Source organism: Anolis sagrei, chromosome 4 (assembly GCF_037176765.1).
Source record: "Anolis sagrei isolate rAnoSag1 chromosome 4, rAnoSag1.mat, whole genome shotgun sequence".
Classification (NCBI taxonomy): domain Eukaryota; kingdom Metazoa; phylum Chordata; class Lepidosauria; order Squamata; family Dactyloidae; genus Anolis; species Anolis sagrei.
The window spans coordinates 217296156-217323076 of NC_090024.1; the positions used below are offsets into that span (position 1 = coordinate 217296156).

General features: G+C 40.1%; 1 protein-coding gene across 1 annotated transcript; it reads left to right on the plus strand.

Annotated features, from left to right (window-relative positions):
• Positions 1–565: 565 nt before the first annotated feature.
• LOC132772809 (WAP four-disulfide core domain protein 8-like) lies at positions 566–23541 on the plus strand. The gene is made up of 7 exons (XM_067467112.1): positions 566–909; positions 4747–4884; positions 9910–10105; positions 14851–14963; positions 16697–16867; positions 19211–19342; positions 21889–23541. Exons 1-6 carry the CDS (start codon positions 822–824, stop codon positions 19339–19341), a joined length of 837 nt encoding a protein of 278 aa, XP_067323213.1. The 5' UTR covers positions 566–821; the 3' UTR covers position 19342; positions 21889–23541.
• Positions 23542–26921: the final 3380 nt, after the last annotated feature.

Consider the following 26921-nt stretch of genomic DNA (forward strand, 5'->3'; position numbering starts at 1 on the left):
CTAGAAACAACAAAACACAGATAAAGGTAACGGTTTCCCCTTCTGGCTCTGAGGGGTGCTGCTCATCATCGACTCTGAGGATGGTGCTCATCTCCATTGCTAAGCCAAAGAGCCTGCATTGTCTGTAGATGCCTCCTAGGTCATGTGGCCAGCATGACTGCATGGAGCGCCATTTACCTTCCCGCTGAGACAGTACCTATTGATCTACTTACATTTACATGTTTTCAAACTGCTAGGTTGGCAGAAGCTGGGGCTTACAGTGGGAGCTCACCCCGTACTGCGAATTTGAACTGCCATCCTTCCAGTCAGCAAGTTAGCAGTTTAACCCATTGTGCCACCATACCCTCTATATTCAGATATATTTTACTCAAATATTACTAGAACATTTAAAAGATGATACGGCCTACACATTTGTTTCCTACTGCTCTCAGTGTCGGTAAGCATTTGGGTGGGGTTCATTTTTGCTCTGTGTATGATACAAGCTCCACCCAGTTGTCATAATGGGGCAGTTGGCTTTCCTCATATGTTACGGCATATGGCTATAATTTAAGTGTAGCACAATGATCTTCTTTGAAGGATACATCATTGTATGGGAAGCTGGGTGTGCACACATCTTGGGAATGTAATTCTCTCTGTTCCTGCAATGTGCCATTTATTCTGTGAAGATGGAGCAATGCAGCTTTTGAAATCAGAAGCGCACTTAACATTTGGTTTGATGAAGAGGAGGAAAGTTACGATCTAGCAGGTCATCCCTAGAATGCATCCTTTAAAAACCAGGCTTGCTCAGTTGTTGATACACAGATGTGTTCCTTGAAGTAGCCATGAAGGCTTTGACTGCATGTCTCCTTGTTGGGCTTTTAGCCCTTTGGATGGAATTTCCCTCAACAATTGCAGTGAGAATTCCACGAGGTAAGAAAGAATCAATGCTTCAACTGGGTTACTAAGATGTTATTTTTAACTGCCATCTAGTCAGCTTTGACTTATGGAGACTTCCAATACATTCTGTTGCTCAAATCTTGCAAACTCGGGACTGTGGTGTCCTTGATTGAGTATATCCATCTGTAACGTGGCCTTTTTTTTTCTTATTGCCATCTATCTTGTCAGTCATTACCATACTGATGACCCAGCAGCTCGGTGTCGCGATTTCGCACACCATTTTGCAGGCAAAGTCGCTCAGATACGCCTCGAGCTCGACTCCAATTCCATCGCAGTGCCAGAAGAGGTGACGGAGGCACCTGCCTGTGCATCTTTGTGGGATTCTTTTAGGCTTGTTCTTCCTGAGACCGTAGAGGAGGTTCTTGGGGCTGTGAGGGCGACCACCTCACCTCTTGACCCATGCCCATCTTGGCTCATAAAATCAGCCAGGGAGGGGTTGGTTGATTGGTTTGTGCTGATTGTTAATACATCGTTGGAGCAAGGGATTTTTCCATCTAACCTGAAACAGGCTGTGGTTCATCCACTCCTCAAAAAAGCTTCCCTTGACTCCACGGTGCTGAATAATTACAGGCCAATCTCCAACCTCCCTTTTTTGGGTAAGGTGCTGGAGCGGGTGGTCGCCGCCCAGCTCCAGAGCTTTTTAGACGATATCAACTACCTAGATCAGTCACAATCTGGTTTCAGGCCTGGTCATGGCACCGAGACAGCCTTGGTCGCCTTGGTGGATGACCTCCGCAGAGAGCTGGACAGGGGGAGTGTGACTCTGCTGGTTCTCTTGGACATCTCAGCGGCTTTCGATACCATCGACCATGGTATCCTTCTGGGTCGTCTCTCTAGGATGGGCCTTGGGGGCGCGGTTTTGTCGTGGCTCCAGTCCTTCCTGGAGGGACGTACCCAGATGGTGAAGCTGGGAGACGCCTGCTCTGACCCCTGGCCTTTGACCTGTGGGGTCCCGCAAGGCTCCATTCTGTCTCCCATGCTTTTCAACATCTACATGAAACAGCTGGGAGAGGTCATCCGGAGTTTTGGAGTTGGGTGCCATCTCTACGCAGATAACACTCAACTCTACTACTCTTTTCCACCTAATTCCAAGGAGGCTCCTCGGGTGCTGGATGAGTGCCTGGCCGCTGTGTCGATCTGGATGAGGAAGAACAAGCTGAAGATCAATCCTGACAAGACAGAGGTCCTCCTGGGCGATCGTAAACCGGATCGGGGTATAGGGTGGCAACCTGTGTTGGACGGGGTTACACTCCCTCTGAAGCCACAGGTCCGCAGTTTGGGTGTCCTCTTGGATTCTTCGCTCACACTTGAGGCTCAGGTGTCGGCGGTATCCGGGAGGGCCTTTGAACAATTGAGACTTGTGCGCCAGCTGCGACCGTACCTCGAGAAGGCTGATCTGGCCGGGGTGGTCCATGCCTTGGTCACCTCTAGAATGGACTACTGCAATGCGCTCTACGTGGGGCTGCCCTTGAAGACGGCTCGGAGACTCCAACTGGTCCAGCGGGCAGCAGCCAGGATGCTAACTGGGGCTCATTACAGAGAGAGGTCAACCCCTCTGTTTAAGGAGCTCCACTGGCTGCCATTTATTTTCCGAGCCCAATTCAAGGTGCAGGTGCTCACCTACAAAGCCCTGAACGGTTTGGGACCACCCTACCTGCGTGACCGCATCTCCATCTACGAACCCACACGCTCACTCCGATCATCTGGGGAGGCCCTGCTCGTGATCCCACCCTCGTCGCAAGCGCGCTTGGTGGGGACACGGGACAGGGCCTTCTCTGTAGCGGCCCCCCGACTTTGGAATGCCCTTCCAAAAGATCTCCGACAGGCCCCTACCTTAGCAGTTTTCAGAAGGAACCTAAAAACCTGGCTGTTCCGACATGCCTTCTCAGATTAGGAATCCCCATCCCAAGTCCTAGAAGCACTTTAGTATAACCGATGTTACTGCACACAATACCTCTAATCCTACGTTCCTCCTGCCATTTCAGCACTTTAACTCCTGTACCCCATTGCGCCGGCCGAACCAGTTTTTAACAGTGTCTTGATGTAGTTATTGTTGTTATTTGCTTAATTATTTGATTTGCTTTGCTTATTATTGTATTATGTTTTATTGTATTGTGTTTCGAGGCTTCGGCCTGTGTAAGCCGCATCGAGTCCTGCGGGAGATGCTAGCGGGGTACAAATAAAGTTTAATAATAATAAAAAAATACTTTCTAATAGGTCATATCTTCTCATGGTATGTCCAATGCCAGCCTCAGATTAGTCATCTTGGCTTCTAGGGAGCATTCAGACGTAATTTGCTTTCAGACTCATTTGGTTGTCTTTTTGATAGTCCATAGTATCCACAGAATTCTCCTATAGTACCACATTTCAAATGATCTTCAACTGAATTTATAAGATACAGGAAAATTTCAATTCAAAGAATTATGAGGGAAATCTGCAGAGAAAAACTCAAAAAGCACCTGAATAGTTACTCAGAGCAAATCTTCACTAAGTGTAAGGACTCTATTTTAACAATAACATCTGAAGCACTTTGTGTTGAAAAGAGCTCAGAAGTTTCCAAACAAATCTAAGATGGTTCAACATCTGATCAAGAAGAAAATATATATTTAATTGGTTGAGGGATTTGAAATTATATTTCGAAAAGGAATTTTTATAAGCTTTGGAATAATTCTACATATGTATGCAATTTGAATGGATGTCCTTAGAAGTGGAGAAAATTATTCAATCAATTGATATAATAATAATAATAATAATAATAATAATAATAATAATAATAATAATAATACAAGCCAGTCAAGATGGTCCCAATGTTGATTGGCACACTGGGTGCAGTGCCTAAAGACCTTGGCCTGCACTTAAACACAATCAGCGCTGACAAAATTACCATATGTCAGCTGCAAAAGGCCACCCTTCTCGAATCTGCATGCATTATTCGCTGATACATCACATAATCCTAGACACTTGGGAAGTGTCCGATGTGTGATACAATACAACAATCAGAATAGTGATCTTGTTTGCTGTGGTATAATGTTGTTGTGTTTCAAATAAATAAATAAATAAATAAATAAATAAATAAAAAAAACCCTTTATTTGTATACCACTCTATCTCCCCGAGGGGGCTCAGGGCTGTTTCCAACATGGTAAAGCACTGCAATTACCAACATAAAAAACATACAGAAAATCATTATAAAAAGTATAGACACAGTACTATGTGACAATCGTACATATTTAAAATTAAAAAGCCAGTTCAGTACTAATTTCATCGGGCTGCTCAGCTTCCAATGGCCAAGATTCCAAAGTCTCTGACAGTTCTGGCTCAGAGCTCCGAAAAAAAATTGTTTTTGGACAAGATACCCAGATACTTTAAGCCAACGGAGGCAGTGCTGATGGTATTCTCATATTTGTAGTCCACAAAGTAACCTCTTCAAACTATTCAATGATGTTTTATTATGTTTAAACTATTAAAACCTTTGAGTTTTTGAAGAGAATTGTTGATTTTTAAAAAAAATGTTTGTTAAGCAGGATTTATTTTATTCTCAGCTTCTATTTTAAGTTATTGTAAGCTGCTTTATGCCATGAAAGAAGAGGAAAAAGATAGAAAGAAACAGATAAACATTGAATACAACATTCTACTTTATGGAGTAGAATTAGTGAAAGGAAGAGTTCCTAAGTTAGAAAAGTTCCTAACAAGTCTATTAATCCGTTGGCTGCCATATAATTTGGATTAATTTGGCGGGAAAGAGGAGAAGAAATAATAATCAAATAATCAAAAATCTAAGTGAAAATATTTCTGCTATTATCCTATTCCAGAGAAACTTGGGATTTGCCCCCGGAATCCCTTCCGTTGCACCATACCAGGACGTAACTCATGTAACAATGACTATAACTGCGAAGGAAGGAAAAAATGCTGTTACTTTAACTGTGGCAAGATTTGCAGAAATCCACAAGGTAAACTATTATAATAAGGGCATGTGTTTTACATCATTTGCTTGGGTGCAATTTTTGTGCTTTGCACAATATAACCAAGACAACTAGGGACATGAAACATGATGATTTTTATATTCCAACATAAGCTGATGTCGTGAAATAGCCCTTTTCTTGTATGTCTGGCATAAGGTCCATCTGAAGTATTGACACCACTTTAACTGCCATGGCTCAGTTTATGGAATCATGGGACTTTTATATGATCTTTAGCCTTCTTTGCCAAAGAGTGCTGGTGCCTTACTAAACTACAAATTCCAGGATTTTATAGCATTGAGCATGGCAGTTAAAGTGACGTCAAATTGCATTATTTCTACATTATAAAGAAGGAGTTCTCAAACCTTTTCAGTCACAGAGCTCTTTTTAAAGCTAGAGTTCCTTCTGGAGCCCCAATAAATGTTTATGTCATATATTATATATTATATAGCATATGTTATATGTTATATATTATATAATGTATATATATCTGACATGGACAAACTTTTGGCCATAGGGGCAGCGTTGTATTTTAAAATTTGAGAGATGGGCCAGGCCAGTGGCATATGGATGGCGAGTGTTTGTGTCAACAGTAGAAGCACAATCAAAGCACCCTCAATAGATGGCCATCCAGCTGTTGTAACAAGAAGAAGAAGGAGAAGAAGGGTCTAAGCCTATTGTTCTCAACCCATGGGTCTCTAGGTGTTTTGGCATACAACTCCCAGAAATCCCAGCCAGTTTATCAGCTGTTAGGATTTCTGGAAGTTGAAGGCCAAAACATATGGGGACCCACAGATTGAGATCCACTGGTCTAGAGAGTGAGAGGACGAAAGGAAAAGGGTTTGGGGGTAAAGGGTAAAGGGTCTGGGTGGCATGGGGACAAAAGGAATAGATACAGGGGGTGAGGGTGAAGGGAAAAGAATCAGGGCAGAGAGGGGGAATGCAGAAAGGTCCATGCCCTTGGAGGAGGAGAAGGGAAACACAGAGCCCCTCGGTATGCCGTGCAGAATCCCACGAGCACACTTTAGGAATGACTGGTGTAGAAACAGTCTAATTCTTGCAGGAGATAATGGTGTGACAACAAATAAGGCTAAACCATGACCTTCAAAGAAATACCATATATTGCAAAGTACTGCAAATGTGAAATAAATCCCTCTTTCTTGGCAATTTCAATGGCTGAGGTGTTCATGGGGCTGGAAGGGATGGGGGGGGGGGGAGAGAATAAGCTAGTCCTCATTGGCATTTCAGGGTGTCATTTGAAAATTTGAGCTCATAAAGCCAATAAATGTTTAAAGATATGGAAATGAGCTTGTCCTTTGCAAGTTCCATGTGATAAGAATTGGTCTAGAAATGAACACCGATGTGCTAGCTAAAACACTCATTTTCCAAGCTCTGTCTCCTTAGTAATCTTTGTATTTTAAAATCTAAAGGCAATTAAGTCAGGTACCCAAAGGAATGGGTGTGAAGTGAATTTAGATTGAATACCTTTCTTTTTTTTCTTTTCTTTTTTGTGTGTTTCTTCTCTATATTTTTTCCTTGAGTCACTGTTTGACTTTTAATGTTACTTTTAAAACTTTTAAAATAAAGTTAATTACCACCTCCCTCCCTGCAAAAAAAAAAAAAGTGGGGGAGGGTTCCCATGACTTACGTTCTTTCATTTTTTTTCTTCCACAGGAATTTCCTGACTTACGCATGAGCTGGTTAGTGCCTTGGAAAACAAGTCACTTTCACCCTCTGCAGGTCTGGGCAGAGATTCAGGCATAATTCTAAATAAATAAATTCATCATGCCACTTTGAATTTTGAGTCATGTCATTTCTTTGCTTTTTCTTTTTCTTAATTGAGCACATTATTGACAATTCCAGGGTTAAAGATACATAAGCCTGACCCTTGATTCCCAATCCTTCCAGACAGAAGTCCTTAGAGTCAAACAATGGAGAGTTCAAACAGAAGACTTGAGTAGCCCAGCTGCTGGCTTAATATCTGTTGCAACTGTGAATATGCACTTGTGTAAAGGCATAAACCAAGATCCTACATCTGGACTGCATAGCATAAAACCCTGCATGAGGAGGTGGGCACTGATTGTGCTATGCAACCCTTGAGTGACAACATTGTGCAAGTGACCATACAATCAAATGCACATCTGAATACACACATGCATTGACTTGCATGTGCATTTGCTTGTGCAATGAGACTACAATGTCACAAATTCCACTTCTGCAGCCTTAAATTGAGTATGAATGTTCCACATCAGGCAAAATAAATGCCCAACAGCTTTCATAGGGGAACATGTGTAAAGCACAAGGAGTCTGGCCAGGCCCGTAGCCAGGATTTCGTTTCGGGGGGGGGGGGGCTGAATTTTTTTTCAGGGGGGGTTTCGGGGGGGCTGAGTTTTGGGGGGGGGGCTGAGTCTGAGTGAAAGAGGGTCTAGCCTAGCAAACCTTTTGTATCATTACCCCAATACCCCCATGCATATGGGATATATTGAGTATGGTGATCAGATCATGATATGAATAAACATAACAGTTTAAATAATGCACCAATAAGGCCTTTTCGCGAACCACCATGAAAATTTCAGGGGGGGGGGCTGAAGCCCCCCGAGCCCCCCCCCCCCCCCCGGCTACATGCCTGAGTCTGGCCATACACAAATGATAGATGAGAAACAAGAGTGAATCACCCACCCAACAAACTGATATAAGAAATGAAAGGACTGGGAACAAGAAGAGTAAATGAGGACAGAAAATGATGGGCAGGATTAACCAGGTGGTGTTACAGACTTTTTAGAAGATAGCACACGTCCTCTTTATCTGACAAACTCCTGACAAACTCCTCACTGGATGCAGAAAACCTACTAAATCAAAGGTGTGGAATGGTGTTACCAGGATATTATCTCACACCTTGATATTTCAAAGTCAAATCCTAAGACCCTGTGATGTCACAATAATAAAGTACTGAACACAAGACTCATAAAGAACAGATGTTCCTGTTTCAAAATAATGACAGAAATACTGGCTAAAGAACAAGTTCCCAGATCAGAATGAATGGCCAAATATCCATTTTTGTTTATTTGAGAGAACATGTAAACTAGCCTACTTGTTTACAGCCCTGGCACCATAACTACTAGGAAGGAAGAAGAGAGCTGGCAAAGTAAATACATAGGTTCTTTGGAAAATCTTTGCAAGTTGCAACAGGAAATGAAATTGTAGGAAGCTGCTGCTCTTCTGTGTGAATTGAAAATTTGCACATCATTCAATTTTCTTGCCCAGGGCTAAAAATAATTGAGATTAATAAATGAGGAATATATATACACAAAGTATTCAAGGCAATGTTTTGATCTTGAGATCCCCACTTCCTTGCTGTAAGGACCAGAGAAGATGGGCCAGACACTTAGAATCAGGCTAGCCTCCAAGAGAGCAATTGAAATAAATCCTCAAAGTCAGACACAATTTAGACATGTTTCAGTGGTGAGTAAGGCCAAAGGTAAAAGATGGAACCAAATAGTGGAAGGAAAAAGCAACATGCCTTTGAAATCTTGCCAGGAAAACCCCATGATAGATTTGCCTAAGATTGCCATAAGTTAGAATGACTTGTAGGCACACAACAACAAAAAGCCATGACTAGAAATGTGTGTACAGTGGGCCTTGTTATCCACTGAACTTTGGTTCCAGAGCCACCTGCAGATTCCCAGATCTCATTAGATACAATAATGTAGTAGAAAGGTGCCCTTTATATAATGTGGCAAAATCAAGGTTTACTTTTTTGTATTTTTTTTAATTCCAAGCTGTGGATGGTTGAATCCATGGATGGTTAAATCCATGGATACATAAGGCTGACTGTATTTGAAACATGCATATAAATGCACAGGAGTCAATGGAGGAAAATGCATTAAAGTGCTTACCCTAATAAAAATAAGTAGAAATTGATTCCATTAGGAAAACTACGTAACACATTACCATGTGGAAAGGGTAGGGGAAAAGTATTGTAGGTTGTAAAGGATAACAAGATAGATGCTTGCTCTACCTTATTCTAGAAAATGCAACAAACATGAAAGATACAGAATTTCATACCATTAGGAAAATCAGGTGTCATGTGAGTATGTGTGATGCCTGCTAGCGTGCATGTCCTGGATTTGCTGCTTCTCTGTCTCCTTGTTCAGTAAAGGGCCATTTTCCATCACACTGTCTTGGATGCACTTGGAGAAGATGGCTACGTGAGTAACAAGTTAACTGGGCTGCCAAGTCATTGTGGGGGAGCATGCAGATCAAGAATAGGGCTTCACAGTCACATGACACCTGAAGGTCCGTCATCTTCAGGCTATAAGGAATCACCTAAGTAAGTAAGTACCAATTCACAGATGGGAATGGATGGGAGGGCCTACTGAGAAGAGCCAGGGAGCTGTCACTATAAGATGAAGGCATGTCATACTGAGAAATGGGACTGTCTCCCACCTGCGAAAGACCATGCAGATCCAGTCACAGACCATGCAGATTGAGTCACGTATGGACCCACCACCAAGACTCTACTCTTTGATGACAATCATACATGGCCACAAGTGATACCCTATACAAATATGACTACTTTCTATGTATCTTTGTGCAGTGCTAGGTCATCTTTGTAAAGAATTATGAGCTTTGCTAAATGTATTTGCATAATGTGTGCCCAACTAAATATGTATAGAGATTGTTGTTCCTCATTAGATGCATGAAACTAAACCTGTGCCCAAACAAATGATGGGACAGTAAATACAGTTTCTGTATTGCAACTCCCAAAACCATGAGACGAGCCAAACAGAGCACGATGTCACATGTCTTTATGGCATTATCAGAGGCTAGATTTGAGTTATAAATGCCACACCACGGAATGATTTAAAGCTCTTTTCTATCTAACCACACCCAGTTATGATATTTCTCCATATGGACCATATGTAATTTCTGTGACTTATGCAACACTTCAGATGTTGATCAGAGAGCACAGAGTGTCTATTCCTGCTCAGCAGTTTCAGAAATGCTCATCTACAGGTTCAGTGGCATACAGTGCCACAGAGACCAGTGACTTCATTAGGGAGGTACAGAGGTTGTGGCCCACACCAGGTGATGCCATCAGAGGGGTTGACCCAACCATGGGAGTAAACAGAGTTCAGTGGGAAGCTCTGCAGCAGAAAAAGGCTGTAGGAGGGCATCAGAGCCCTCAAAGATCTGCAGCCAAGATCTACAGGTGATTTACATTTAGTCTGTGTCTGTTCTGTGTTGCGTGACACCAGCCCTGGTAGTGCCATTGACAAAGATCTAAAACTTGTGAAGATAGATTGATCAAGAACAACGAGAAAACATTTTTGGGTTGCAAACTTACATAGTGTGGGCAAAACATGTGTCATTTCATGTTCCTTTCACTCCCAGAAGATGGCTTTCAAGTTAGGGGGAGGCAACCAGAAAGCATCTGACTGCAGTTGGCAACTGGAGGAAAAGTTGTGTTTGTTCTCTCTATGTGTAGCAACATACTGGAGATCTAGGAGGGCAAGATCAGCTTCCTTTTCCCAGCTACAGGTGCTGCATGAATGGGTCACCCCTCCCTTCCCCAGCCAATAAACTGTCATGAGATGGGACTCATGCTGTTTAACGTTGCCAGGAACATGCCTATTGCACAAAGAGGTAGTAAATTTGCAAGACTACAAAACAGTAGAGGAGGATTATTTAAAAACAGGAATCAGTGTTCCAGTTAAGGTATGCTGTTATATAAGAATGGCTAGGGAAGGGTTGCTCCAGAAGCATCAAGGTTAATCTAACATTCTTAATCTGGAGGCTGAAAAAAGGAGGATATTTTCAATTTGGAACTTTGGTGATACCCACTATCAGGCTTTTTCAGTGCTGTAAGTAGTTTGAGGGATTAAGTATGAGTACACCTATACTGATAAATGAATGCAGTTTGACACCATTTTAACTGCCATGGTTGAATGTAAAGATATCATGGGAATTGTGATTTTACAAGGTCTTTCTCCTTTTCTACCAAAAAGTGCTGGTGCTTCACCAAATTCCAAATCCCAGGCTTCCAAAATATTGAGCCATGGCAGTTAAAGTAGTATTAAACTACATGAATACTATAGTGCAGATGCAACTTAACACTCTGAAAACAAGGGTTGAGTCTCTGTTTCAGCTATGGAAAACCACTAGGTGAACTTGGGTAAGTCAGCCTATGAAGAAAGTAATGTGCAACCCTCTCTGAAGAAATCTTGGCAACAAAACCCCATGATAGGATTGCATTAGGGTCACTATAAGTCAGAAACAACTTGATAGAGCAGAATAACAACAATCTGACTAAGCTATAGTCAATATAGACTTAATTTTGGGGCAAACTGATATACAGAAACAGACCAATGTTTGGAAGAAGACATGTCCCCATTTTTTAAAGAATGAAGACAACACTTAAAATTAACAAGGAAAGAATCATATAAGTTAATGGAGAAACAGTGCTTTCTTTGTACCCTTGCCCCAAATTACATACTTCCCCAAACCAAAATCTAACTTATTAATTACGGCAATACTCACTAGTATTCAAGCATCACCTGTTCCCTTTGCAGCTGTTTTGGCATCACCTTTTCTTTATAATGAATGTTTCTTATTTTTCTTCTAAATATTTCTACCAGACATTCAAGTGAACTGGATAATAGACAGTGAAAATAATGGTGCCCAGGCTATTTGGCTACTTGATAGCATAGGTGAAGAGAAATCTAATAATGCAAGAGTGAAAACAAGGCTTCTGGGATGAAATTAATTTATTGCTTAGGAATTGGGTCCCAACTCCAAGATATCTCATGTATATGCAAGTGTTCCAAAATTGAGGGGAGGGAAAATCTGAAATGCAGAATTCTTCAGTTCCCAAGCATTTTGCATAAGGGATACTCAACCTATGCAAGCAAGAGAAAGGACGTAATAGCTTAATAGAATTAATTAAAGAGATTTAACTTAGTTATGTCACCTTTCCCAATCTGATGCTGCCCCCAAATCTGTCATTAAATTCTCGTTCAACATTTTCCAGAAAGGAAGTCTTCTTTCCTATTCTGCTGATGCACTGTAAAGTGTGTGTGTGTGGGGGGGGGGGGGGGGGATTGTCACAATCACGACTAAGTAGCAAGAGTGAATATAAAAGCGTTACCTATATTTACTCATTCATAACTGCTTCATATTTGTGATTGTTACTTTGTCATGACTTTGACACTATTACCATGATAGCTCCCCCCCCCCCCCGAAACACAACCTACTTTACCAAGTAGAATTAATTAAGTAGCTGATAGTATATACTTAACTCTAAATATTTAATTCAGTAGCTGTTAGAAAATGCAGGCCACTCTTGAAAGAAGCATCTTCACTGGAAAAGAGGCGTTGCTAACTAAGGCATACCTGTAAAAATAAAAATCCAGCTTGTCTACTAAAGTTAATGCTCAAAGCCAGCTGACCATAAACACAAATAAAATAGACAAGTTATAATTAAGACATTAAAACTGAAATACAAACACACCCCAATTAGGAAACCTCATCAAATAAAACAGCAATAAAAACACATGAGAAAAATTATCAAGAAAAAGTACAAGAATCTTAAGGAGTGAGAAGGTGAACAAGGGAGTATTTGGTCTTGTGCATGATTTATAGGGCATAATTAGCATTTTGCTGTTTAACAAGGGAGTCATGTCCTCTGTGTGAATGGCCACAGTCTATAGTTTGGCTTTTAAATGCAGTCCCATTGTTGCTGTTGCAAGCATTGTGCAGCTTCAAATTATGTCCAAGTTCTAGTGTCCCTAAAGTGAGCCTATCACAAGGTTTACTTGGCTTTCTTCTGAGGCTGAGATAGCATGGTTTGCCCAAGGTCATCCAGTAGGTTTCCAGGGCCAAATGGGAAGTTGAATTCTGGTCTCCCAGAATTCTAGTGCAACACCCAAATTACCGGAGCCCCCAGTGGCACAATAGGTTAAACCCTTGTGCCGGTAGTATTGAAGACCGACAGGTTGGAGGTTCGAATCCGGGGAGAGCATGGATGAGCTCCCTCTGCCAGCTCCAGCTCCCCATACGGGGACATGAGAGATGCCTCCCACAGGGATGATAAAAACACCAAAACATCTGGGCATCTCCTGGGCAATGTCCTTGCAGACAGCCAATTTTCTCACATCAGAAGCAACTTGCAGTTTCTCAAGTCACTCCTCATATGAGAAAAAACAAAACAAATTACCACATCACAGTTGTTCTCTAAAATGTTTTGTAGTACTTAAAATGACATGTAACCCCCCCATGGCCAGATCTGATGGCATATATTCCACCCCATATATTCCACCCCATCCTTTTTCACATTCTGGAAGCATGAGACCTCCTCATCACATTCAAGAATTTTGCTAATGGCTTGTATTTGAATATGTAACTCTGACATGGCTAATAAATCTATAGATCCATTTACTCTGTCGAATTAATGATGGTTGACCCCATGGGAATTGTAGTTTTACAGTGTCTTTAGCCTTCTCTGTTAAAGTGTGCTGGTGCCTCCTCAAAGTACAATTCCCAGGATTCTATAGTGTTGTGTTGTATTGTATTGTATTGTCAAAGTGGTGTCAATCTGCATTGCATTAATTCCACAGTATAAATGCACCCAAAGTTTAGTTTTCCAAAAACAAAGGGGGGAAATTACATTGAGTCAGAATACTTATAGCAGGAAGTGTTTCACTGAACATTTGGCCTCTCAACTTATAATAAGGAGTTCAGAGGAAATTGAACAGTTATGTTGATACGTCTGTTATGAGAACTAATTTGGTCATTCCAACCCCACAAGATAAATTAAGGGTTTAAGGAAATGAAATCAGTTATAACTTGAGCATTGGATTTCATTTTGTCTTACCTTGGATGAAGGAGATCCCTTGAATCTTGGTTCAAATTTCTGTTTAATCATGAAACTAATGTGGCCCTGCACTAAAACTAGTCTATCCAAATTCATAAGAACTATAGTAAGAACAAACGTTGGCTGCTTAGAATTAAAGAGCATATCCAGTTCAGCGACTGCTTGAGGCACTTGAGAAATGAATGACATCTGCCATTTCTTGATTGAAAAATCCTAGCATTCTTTCAACACTAGGGGAACCATGAATGTGTAGTCCAAACAATAACTTTCCCCAGCTCTGAGAGACTGACTATTTCCTGCCCCTAAATTTTGGTTTGTTTGTTATTGTATTAATATGGGCAATCTCCCTCAGCAATACCTCATAATGATAGGTTCTAAGAATGAGAAATTAACTAGCAATTTTGGAATGCCATGTTGGTTGCTCAGAGTTTGGAAAACTATTGGTCATGCAATCTGAGGTATACTTGGAGGTGAGGTCCAAAAAGAGGGGTTTCTATGCTTCTTTGAACTATTAGGAAATGGGGTGGGGTATATATTTTCAAGTATTACTCTGATTCCACTATGACCTGCTAAGCTAAGCCTATTCCTGAGCTTATTGGTGTTGGATTGGATGGTATACATACAGTACTGCTTCTGAAAGCAGTCAGCCCTGTACACAAAACCATGCCTTGCCCTACCCTGTGGCTGTTTTGTTCTCTCTCTTTCTCTGGAAATGTGACATCTCCGGTTATTAGCTAGAATATAGGAAGTGCAACTTCTTTGCCAAGACAAACCCAGCCTTTGAATGATTCCCAGGATGAGTTTGATTCACGTGCTAAAAGAAGGTGCAATTAGGTTGCGGCTAACAAAAAGTCTTTGATCTGAGGATGTTTATCAGGGAGCATTATAAGCATCATCAACCTTGTCCTTAATGCATTGTCCTTTCCTGACCAAAGCACATGTAGTCCATAAAAAACAATGCACTTATTTGACGTTTCTGAAAATTGTAATGCAATTGATATTAATTATGAGGAAAATGTGGAAAGGTATAATTTCAACCTTAGCTGTACATGCCATTTAAATACAAGTCTTGCTCCTTTCTAAAGGCTCACACTGGTTCCTGAGGTCATCATGAAGAGACTGACGGCTTTCCTCCTTGTGGGTCTTCTAGTCTTTGAGGTAGAATTACCTTCCACCACTTGTTACAGAGTTCCATTAGGTAAGATATAGAATTGTGGAAGAGGATATTTTTGGTATAGTGTTAGGGAAAGTCATATTTTAATTATTAAGGCTGGTTGAAAATTGTTGTGTGCTTTCAAGATTTGTTTTATTTATGATGACCCCAGGCAAAGTTGTCATGATTTTTTCTGGGCCAGATTAACTTCATGATTAAACAGAAGTTTGAACCAAGGTCCAAGGGATTTGTTCACAAGGGTTTTTCTCTTGTCATTTATGAGGATGAGAGTGTGTGACTTGCCTATGATTACTCGGTAGGTTTCCATGGCTGACCAGAGATTCAAATCCTTGTTTCCTAGTGCTCTTGTTCAGCAGTCAAATAACTGCACCACACTCTTTCTCTAGGACATCAATACTTGATATTATACCATTCTTCCACATGACAAGGTTTAGAAAAGTGGTGGCAGTGTCCATAATAGCTACACTGGAGGAAGGTTTAGTACTGAAACAAAATGTTTGATACTACATAAATTGGGGATTAAGGGGGAGTGAAATGGCTCTGAATTTTGCCTAAGAGCTGAAAAAAGTCAAATGGAGTTCATGCAGAATAAGGCCATTCATGTGTGTGTGTGCGTGCACGTCTATCTATCTATCTATCTATCTATCTATCTATCATCTATCTATCTATCTATCTATCTATCTATCATCTATCATCTATCTATCTATCTATCTATCTATCTATCTATCTATCTATCTCTGTGTATACATGTGATGTAATGTGTATCTGCATAACACAGTTAAATCAGTTTCATGTTACTTCTCCATGGCTCCACTCTACAGAATCCTGGAATCTGTTTGCTGAGATACTTGGAATACTCTGGTAAAGCACACAAGTGCCTATCTATAGATAATTTTTAGTACCTCAAACTGAAAATCCCAGGATTTATAGGGTTGAACTATGGCAGTTAGTAGTATTTAATGAGGTTGTCCCATTCCCAAATTAAATATTTCTCTGAAGCAAGAGCCAGTGGAGTCAGTGGAATTTCACTTCTGAGTAAACATGTATAGGACTATGTATTGTGAATCTTTCATTTACTTTTAACTGAAAAGAACAAGGGAAATAATATTTAGGTTACAACAACAATTCTGCTTTTGAGATGTCATGGTTTTGATGCTTCTATAAAGGCTATTGAAAGCCTTGATGCTTAATGTCCTCCAGTGCTCTATATAATCTGATATACTGCTTCTTTGATGTGATCATCATTGAATTTCATTTATTGAAGTAAAATTCGTACCTACTTTTTCTATGTGTTGATGCCTATGGAACCTAACAACCAAGAATTCTCACAAAAACAACACAAATTAAAGGATCACAATTACAGGATATTAAAAAGGAATTAAAATGGCAGAAAAAATGAGTGAAAATAACCAAGTAAATATTATCTGCCTGTAGAAATGTGTAGGCTTTTAAGAAGGGGTAAAAAATAATTAAAGGTTAGATTTATTTAAGCTGTATGTCTATGGGACAACATGTGGACATATCTGAATCAACCACAATTTATTTTTTAAAAGATAGGTGGTACGGAATTATATATAATACGTTGTTTACTGAGCAAACAGAAGTTAAAAAGCACAAAAACCAGGTTTTACATACTCAAAGTATCAAGCAACTTGATCATCAATTCAAATGTAAATTTGGCAATCAATAGCATAGCTGCAATGCAATCCTTCTGTATACTGATAACGTTAAATACTGTCACTTTTTCTGCATTTCAGAGTTTTCTCGTTTTTGCCATGGAAATCCATTTTATTGCTCTATACCAGGAATAATCCGTCGCTGCAGACATGACTATGACTGCCCACAAAACCTAAGATGTTGTAACTATCGTTGTGGCAGAAGCTGCAGAATGCCACTGCCGCCGCCACCACCACCACCACCACCTCCAAGTAAGCATTACCTACTTCTTGTAAATATTGTTTCCATTTATTCTCTGGGGTCTTGTCTACTTTGCCCCAAACCCTGATTTCAACCGGAAGTTGAACCTAGAAATCCAGACAACATCCATTGATTTTTGGTCTGTATTGGGGGAAATTGATTAGCTCTACATTATGTGATTTCAAGGAAAGCTCTGGAGTTTTAGTGAAACTCCAGATTAGCCCTACAACTTAGAATTACAGCTTCGTCATAAAGGCCGGTGACACTTTCACCCTGTATGGGGTGAAACATTGTGTGTTGTCCGTAATGGGATTCCTTCCTCTAGACGGGGTGAAAGCATCCTGGGACACTTAATTCACCCCATTTCTTAGTGTGCACAGATGGACTGGTTCTAATCCTAACCAGTCCACTCTCCATGTGGGCCAAGACTTCCATTTCTTTTTCTCTGCACTTGACAACTTGGGGGAAAGGGGATTAGATCCATATCAAGCTAGCCACCTTAAGTCCCTATGGGTAGAAAGGCAGGATATAAATAAGGTTAACATCAACATCAACAACAACCAGCTCTGGAGTGTTTCTTGCTGATGCTGGGAGCCATTGAAATCCCTCTTCCTTCTCCTTGGTCACATGGGAAATGACCAGGATCTCTCCCAGAGCTCCATGGCTGTCTGGCAGCATTGACAGAAATATCTAATGTAAGGTGAACCATCCAGTCTGGACTCTACTGCAGGATGGAGATGGGCAGTATAGCCACTCAGAGAGCCTATATGGAGTAATACTACTCCAGACCAGCCTTAGAGTTCGTTGTCTATGTAGGTGTTTCAGTGATATGCATGGAGAATGAAAAAATATAGTATCTCCCTATCCAAGTCTTAACATATTTAGAGAATGGATTTTACTTGGTTCTACCATCTTCATTGGTACAGCTTATGAGGACCCAGGAGAGAGTCTTTTCAGTGGCTGCTCCCAGGCTATGGAATTTTCTGCGAATGTAGGATCAGTTATCTAGATCCTTGCTTTTTTCTGTCAGCAGGCCAGGAATTTCCTGTTTAAATAGGGCTTCAGATTTTAATCTGTTTGTGGGAGTGAAATGGGGGAGGTTTTACCATCCTTTTAAATGTTTTAAAAGTTTTTTTATTGAATAGTATTATATTTAATTCTTAAAACAATATCAGTCAAGATTGTTTTTGTTTTAATGAGCAGTTTGACCCACTTTGGGTTCCAGATAGGAGAAAAGCAGACTATAAAATAAACAAACAAACAAATATACACATCTCAGTATGGGACTGTATCAAGTGTCTTTGAAACTGGGCAAGCCCATACCAGATCATACATGGCCCACCACCGATTTTAATAATACGAAATTACTCTTTCATTATATTGCATTTGTTTGTAATAATAATATGATGATGAAATGAAATGTGCTAGCCTTTCTTTATTGCAGGAGCCATCCAAGGGATCCTTACGCAGTTATGTCCTCTTTAATTCCTTTTGGGGGTCAAATTTGAGACATGCTGTTGCACTACTGTGTCTGTCAGTCTCGTTTTGCTATTTAAAAGTAGTTTTTGGCATTTCAGATTAGAGGTATTTAAAGATAATAACTCATACAAAACTGAACTATGAGAAATAAACAAACATGTCTCAGAGAAAGAATAAAAATAGTATATTACATTTCAGACATTTTTAATATCAACAGCCAAAGAAGATGACAAGAACGATATAAACACAAAAATGGTAGAAACAATCTGTTTCAGACATTTTTAATATAATAGCCCATGTTATTATTTTGATATCTTTGAAACAACAGATACAGTTCCCATCAGATGTCTAAGGCATGTTGTTTATTTCTTATGAACTTGCTTGGTATGAGTTCTTGTGTCTGAGACTCTTCCCTCTTCTGTTGGTTAAAAAACAAAAAAACAAAAATAAAACCTAGTACCATCATTTTTCCTCTCTGTTTTGGCACCATGTGTATAGAATTGCTGAGGCTCTACATAAGGGCCATAAAAGAAATAAGTGGTGACCATTCTTATCCTATCAAAGTAAGCATCAGAACTGGACAGGCAGTATTTCCCCTTTCTCTGCAGGCTTTGGAGCAAGGATTGAAAAATCATGGTTAGGGTTTCAAAAGGGTTCAAGATATGTTCTGAAGCCATGTATCATCATTCTGATGGCAGATTTGAACAGACTTATAAAATCCCCTGTTATATGCTTTCTGACCATCAGTTCCCATATGGCTCTTCAGCAGAGACAATTGGGTTGCCCTGTAGACAAAATAAACATGACAATGTATTCGTCAGAGTTTGGCTGTTTGGCTAACAATTATCTTTGTCTATCCTGCTATACCTGCTTAGTGATGCCTTGGAATTGCCAACGATTTCCGCATAGCTGCCCTGTCCCCGGGATACATCGTTGTGGTCATGACCGTGACTGTCCAGGAAGACAACGATGCTGTTACCACAATTGTGCCAGGGGCTGCAGATAAGGTATCATAATATATGACAAAGAACATTATTTGCATGCCATTTCACCATCTGCAGTTTGTTATGATATGTATAACACAAGACAGGGAGCTAGGAACCACAGGAAGATGATTATCATGACTAAAGCAATTGGTCTGTTCAAATACCCCACTCTGCTGCTTTTGTTTGCCTTACTCAACCTGTGGGGCAAGAGTTCAATTGTTCAAAGGGGCATTAGCAGAGCAGTGCTATAGGAGAGATGGCAGAGGAATCTTAAGTTTTGCCAGGGCTCGTGCCATCAAGGAAGAGAGTGGAAGTGTTTTAATCCCCCCATTCCCTCTTTTTTTGGTCATTCTTGTCTTTTTGAATCCTCATGCTTCCAGGTAAAACATTTTATTCCACCCTAATTCCATTTTGTTGCAGAACAGACACAAACTAAATGTAGGAGTTTATTGCACAAGCTACAAACTGGCATAGAAGCAGGATGACCACCATAGGCGATGGTTCCTATTGCATGATGCCATGCACAACACTTTGTCCGTCTGCCACTTTTCTACAACAAACTTATTCCCTGCTATTTATAAACAAAATCAGCCATATCCCTTTATCATGCCATGGAGATGCAACCAATTTGGTTCAATGACCCCAGCCTCTTCTGTGCTGGCATGTGACATCCGGGGCAGAATTGTCCTTCACTCCCACTCTCCTTCAAAGTAAAAGAAAGGTTTACTTTTTATTTTATTTCCACGTCACAAGGATTTGAACATTTAAAAAACCGTTAGAAGTGGCTCAATGGGAGGGCAGAGTTATGTTGCTTGCCTGGAAGTTTGGCAAGATAGATGAAACACAGGACAGGAATTCTTGGCTTTGATTTTCTGCTTGTCCCCTTCCATTTAGTGATAATACCTTACCTTCCTTACACAATGTCATAACTGCAAAACATGGAGAGGAAGAGGGGAAAATGAAGGAGACTGCTCCAAGGTGGGCCTCAGACTGCTATATGATTGATGCAGTGCTCAAATGAGAAGCTGCTCACCTGTGCTTTCTTCTCCCTTTGTCCATCCTTGACACTTCTAAGAAAAGAAACAATGAAAATAATGTTGGAGGAGGTAGTGTGAAACAAGCTTTTGGTGCTAATGGATGCTGTAATCTTGGAATGATTCCAAAGATACTCAATGAATGGCAGCAATCCTGAAAGCATAGTGTATTTATAGAAAATGCAATTGTAGCAGGACTAGATTAGATATATAGTCTGGGATCCTGTCAATGATATAACTTCCTGTTATACCTGTGCAGAAACTATTTTGATTCTTGCACAAGAGATACTTCAATATTCAGTGTTTCCCTCTGCAATGCCCTTCCTCAAGGACAATAGGATTTTTCCACATTGTAGTATGTTTACATCTATTAATTAGTAGCTAGAGGACAGAACCACTCAGGCTCTCTATAGCTATGCAGCTGGTAGAAGAGATTATCCACATCTCCAGGATATTCACATGCTTTTGCTGGAGATCCGGGATAGTCGCTTTCTTTCCCTTGGTGATAGGTGTGTATTCTGACATGGACAAAATAAGTTGTCCTGGGGCAGAATTACACTGGTGGGATGTTACATTGTGAACAAGCTGATTTAGGATCTCAAGTTGCTTTTCATTTTACACCCACTAGAGTAGTGGCTCTCAACTTGTGGGTCCCCAGATGTTATTGCCTTCAACTCCCAGAAATCCTAATAGCTGGTAAACTGACTAGGATTTCTGGAAGTTGTAGGCCAAAACACCTTGGGACCCACAGTTTGAGAACCACTGCACCAGAGTAAGGAACTGGCAAAAACCACCTCTAAATATTCATTGGTGGAGAAACCCTATGAAATTCAGGAGGTTGCCTTAGCTTGACAAGCAACTTGCAGGCACCTTCACACACACAATGACTATGCCACAGACTCCACTTCCTTTTGCTATTGAGATACTTCCTTGTTTTAGACAATGTAATTTGTTGGGCCAAAAGGCATCATGTGCTGATTATGGGTGAACTTTGCTTTTGAGCCATAATTCTCTTTCTGTGGATCCTTTTGCCCACTGGTGGAGAAGGAATAGAACATCAGAAGGCACCTTAGCATCTCCCTCTGGGAGTTTTGGATTGCTCCCCAAGATGTGAACCAAATGTAGAACTGAATGATAAGCTATCAAGTAAGATAATGTGCAAGTCTCAACAGCCCTGATTCTGAACTGGTGATCCCCAAAGCAATATTTCTAAGCCCTGCCCCCTTACACACATAAACATTTCTAAGTAATCATCTAGGGAAGAAGAACAGACATATTCTCACTTCCAAAAAAGAAAGAACAGCATTTTCCAAGGTAGCTTTGAGGCAAAGGAAAGAGAGGGAACCCTTGTCCTGCACTATTTCTCTCTCTCTCTCTCTCTCTCTCTCTCTCTCTCTCTCTCTCTCTCTCTTTCTCTCTCTTTTAATTTCTCATTCTACAGTCTGCTGGACCATCATGTTAATGAAGCTTCAAAGTACTTAAGAACAGAATATTGAGAACAGAATTGATCACATCATCCATTCTCTGTTGCAGGAAACAACGTTCTATCCAACTGAATATTGATACCATCTTTTTCTGGATCTTCTCATCTCAGTTTCAGAAACTGAAGAACATACATGAACAGAAAAGGAGCTCCCTTTTGTCTTAAATATTTGCAGTTAGACTTCTGGGGGATTTTTTTTTTTTGCATGGGCTATATACGTATCTTTTATATAAATTACACATAACAAATATTAATGATAAACAATCATGCTGTTGTTGTGACTTCCCATGTAGAAGGCAAGATTTACAGCAAAATTCCTCTCAAGATACTTTTTTGAGCTGAATTTGTTATAGCTTGCTAGTTGGGGCTTCTGAAAGTTGGGGTCCACAAAAATAATATTTTTAAACTCTGAAATAGGGATGTTGGAATTTTCACAAAAATGAAAATCTTTCAGTGGATCCAGGATCCATTTTAACCTTTCCTTCTTGTTTGCTTCTTCTTTTTCCACAATACCTAAAAGAAGGAAGGGAAGACAATTATATTCAAATGGTTGCCTATTGTAAGGCTGCTCTTAGTCCCCTTCATGGTGAGAAGGGCAGGGTATAAATACAGTAAATAAATGCATTATATTTAGGCACATTGTTGCATAATATATATACAATGCACTACAATATTATGAAAATAATTGTTTCAATATGCACCAATGTGAGCCAACATGGTGTAGTGGTTTGAGCGTTGGACTAGAACTCTGGGGACCAGGTTTCAAGTCCCTACTTGGGAATGGAAACCGATTGGGTGACCTTGGGCAAGTCACTCTTTCTCAGCCTAGAAGAAAGATAAAGGCAAGCTGCCTCTAAACAAATTTTGAAAAGAAAGCCCTGTGATGAATTTCCATTAGGGTCACCATAATGAAATAATTTATTGTGTGACCACAACAACAGCAATGCTTCTTAACAAATTTGGTTGATTGGGACCTCTTCCTTCTTTTGTCTGTTGTTTGGTCATTTACTTATCAGGGCAACTGACTCCTTTATCAAATTGTTTAAATTGGGGACCTCTACAAGGCAGCAGAATTATCTATCAAATGTACATTCCAAATTCTACCAGGTGAAAAAAATCTAGACAACTTGAGATCTGGATTTAGTTGTCTACAATAGATTCTTTTCTACTGCTTCAAAACATTAAATAAGCCAAACTGCAATTCGTGATGCCAACCACCACTGGGTACATAGAAACTCTTCAATAAATTATGGGGAAACATTCCTTAAAAAATACTCATCTATGGACTTGGAAATATTTTTACTTAGGCAATGGTAGGCAAACTGGTGCTCCTGAATGCTTTGGGCTGCAGATGACATAAGTCTCAAGCAGCATGAGTCATGGTCATGGATTATGAATCTTATAGCTCTAAAAACGTGTACATTGCCAGTTGCATCATATCAACCATAAGGAGTACCTGTCTTTCCCTTAAACCAGATTTTCTTTTTGTTAAGTGTCGAATCCAATGTCATGTATAAGACAGCAAATGGTAAAATATTTAAGATTAGTAATTTAAGATATTTTAAAATATTTTTTCCAGTTTATATATAGTATTTCATGCCACTTCCAGGCCACTGAGCATTCTAAGACCTTGTTGCTTGTTGTTGTGTGCCTTCGGTCAATTCCTGCTTATAAGAGAATGCACAAAAAAGTATAGATACCCTACATAGAGTTTTCATTACAAGACTTATTCAAAGGGGTTTTGTCACTGCTTTCCTTTGAGGCTAAGAGTGTGTGTCTTGCCCACATTCACATTGTAGTTGAGCAGAAATGTCTGGCCTCCCAGAGTTCTAGTCCAACACTCAAACCACTGCACCATGCTGGCCTATGAGTATTTGTTAAACGGAGATTATTTTTGCATGGAGGAAGCCTGCTCTTTCATTTGTTTTGGACTTGTTCTGTTTTGGAAATTCTAGACACATTTGAATTCACACACTTTGATAGTCTTCCTCCACCTTTTGGGGAGGATACAAAATCCATGTGACGATAACAAAATATTCATAAAATTACAGTTACATATTACAAGGCATGAAGGTATCCCTTGTTAACTATGGTAGTTAGAACTTTAATTTAACTTAGTTCTATCTTTATTATTGGGAAGGAAGGAATCACAAGTAACTAGTTATTGGTAATTAGTTACTATCAAACTGGATTGTTAACTTTATTAATGTGATTGTTCACCTTGAAATCAACTACTTCTCCTCCTGCTTCAGTCCACCATGTTGATCATATGCAGACTTTCTTTAATGTACTTAATATAAAAAATGTCATTGTCTCCTCTTTACTCAAATTTGCTTCATATGTATTTGTGTGAACTTTTTATTGTAATTTTCTGTCTTTTGTATGCCATTTTGATTCCCAGTCTGGCAAAAAGGATGGGATATAAATAAAGTGATGGATGGATAACGTTCTGAAGAACATGAAATCTTTATCAGTATTTTGTAAAAATTATTGTCTGAGTTTTAAATGGAGTAATACAACCTGTTCCTTTTTGCGTTCACTGTAGATAGAAGGATTATTCCCATGCTGTTCTCATGTCAGGCTAGAGATACATCATTTAAGCAGTCATTGCATCCTGGAAGCCCATTCTTCTAGATGTTGGAACAGATGTTGAGGCGAAATCTCCTTTCCTGTAATTTGAACCTATTGTTCTGGGTACTAGTCCCCAGGGCAACAGAAAACAAGCCTGCTCCCTCTTCGTTTTGACATTCTTTCAAATATCTATACACAATTATCATGTCTCCTCTCACTCTTCTCTTCTGCAGGCTGAACATACCCAGCTCTTTAAGCCGCACCTGACTGGCATGGTCTCCAAACATTTGATCATTTTAGTTGCCCTCTTCTGGGCACCTTCCAGTTTGCCAATATTTCTTTTAAACTGTGGTGCCCAGAATTGGACTTTTAAAGCTGCTGCATCCCATTGATGGCTAGCCTCCCCCCAAGTTCAAAATCCCTCCCCCAGTCTGGAGAAGGGTTGTGGCTCTTTCTAGGTTCCATAAAATTTCTTGTGGATACAGAGACATGTATGCTCCTCCAACACCCAGGAGAAGGGCAGCCACATGATCTGTGCAAATTGTCCACCCCTTTTTCATAAATACAATTTGAGATGTAGAAGAATGGTGAGGTTCCTTTTAGTTTGCAAGGGCAGAATGAAATCTCAGTATGACACACCAGGGTCTCCTTCACTATCTCATGACATTTTCCAATTGTTGTAAGTGCACATACATTTGTAGCACAAGGGAAGAGTAGCCATTTAGTGGTGAAGGAATGTCACAAAGCAACATTCAGATGCCACCAGGAGGAAAGAGTAAAGATAGAAAGAATATTCAAAACTATTTCAAAAAACGAAGAAATATATGTTTCTTGGGTGTTGAAAAAACTGCGATGAGGAAAATCCTGGACTGAAAAGAATATGTGCAGTTCAGGACTTAGTCTGTATAAAATTCACACTTCTGCAGAAACGATTGTTCAGGAAACAATGTTTTCTGTGCAGAAAATAGTATTTCCATATAAATTGTATTTGAGGTGGTGGGAGAGGGGGTAATTGTTGTTCCCTGAGGTTTAAATTTTGTTTCCTAGACTACAAAACCTATCTTGTTCTAACTTGGGGACTGCCTGTATTGTGAAATATCAGAGATGGTAACAATGATCAGTATCAGATAGAATAGGCACAACAGCAACAACAACAACAACGTTATTCTTATATTCTGCCACCATCTCCTCGAAGGGACTCAGGGTAGCTCACATGAGGACCAGGCCCCCTCAAAACAGAATTAAAATATAGCACATTAAAATGAATTGCATTACAATAAATTAAAACAAAAACAGTACAACACATCATAAAACATAAACCACCAACAGCCAACAACCAGTAGCCAAGCACAGTGGGTGTGTTCAGGGCTTGTGCAATACAACTGCAAGGGTGGGGCTGGTAGTAAAGTGCAAAAGCCAGATATTAAGTTAGGGCTAGAAGGGACAAGTCAATTGATGAACCAATTAATCAAAGTCATGTTGGAACATCCAAATTTTCAGGTCTTTACAGAAGGTGGACAAGGTGGGCGCTAAACTAATCTCCCTGGGGAGAGAGTTCCGAAGCTGGGGGGGGGGGGACACAACCAAGAAGGCCCTCTCCCTCGTCCTCACCAACTGGTCTTGTGATGGAGGTGGGAGAGAGAGAAGGGCCTCCCCAGCAGATCTTAAAGCTCACATCAGTTCATAGGGGAAGATGCGATCATGAAGATCACATTGCTGCAATGTCACGAATATTCTAGGATTATGAAATAAATATTGAATTCATGCACACAGCCTTCCTGTCATGCAATGCAGTTAATTGCTAGAAGGTATGAGGAAGCTGGGAAAGGATGTAATCTTTCCACTCAACCCTATCAGTATCTGGTTTAAATCCAAGCTTCGATTAAGACCGATACTTTCGCTTGCAAATCTGGAGGTCAACATGAATACTAACTGCCTTTTCCCTTGTGGGTCTTCTGGCACGCCGGCTAGAATTGCCTTCTGCAACTTGTGGTGGAATTCCAATAATGTTGGGATATTACACTAGCAATTCTTTCTATGCAGGCAGATCAGGTCAATGCTTTTGGACCACAGGGGACATTCTGAATTTTGTGTAATGATTATAGCAGGAAAGGCAAGCGTGAATATTAGGAAATTACTAATTAGGAAACTATGGACTAAGGTTTGAAACTTGGGGACTCTCTGTATAGCACTTTCCTCCCAAAATAGCCTTTCAGGAAATGCAGTTAGGAAAACATGTTGGCTTTATATGTTAGATGAAACATCAAATAAAGGAGAATGGAAAAATTTAGACAATGTAAAAACCCCTGATCATGCTGAATCAGAATGACAATCTTAACTGAGAATGAGAATTCACCAAGCTAGGTTGTAGTCTTTTCTATTTGCAGAAAAAAAGGGCATTCTCCAAGAGATCATTGTAAATGCACTGTTTGCCTTCCTGATGAATACATAATTATTATTTTTTGCCAAGGAAGAAAGAAATGCTGTGAATATTGCTGTTTAAAGCAATGCC

Excerpts from the sequence above, each read along its gene's own strand:
- LOC132772809 (XM_067467112.1), top strand. The coding sequence starts at position 822 with ATGAAGGCTTTGACTGCATGTCTCCTTGTTGGGCTTTTAGCCCTTTGG. Across the intron at positions 910-4,746 it reads TGCAGTGAGAATTCCACGAG|AGAAACTTGGGATTTGCCCC; the intron begins GTAAGAAAGAAT and ends ATCCTATTCCAG. Across the intron at positions 14,964-16,696 it reads TTGTTACAGAGTTCCATTAG|AGTTTTCTCGTTTTTGCCAT; the intron begins GTAAGATATAGA and ends TCTGCATTTCAG.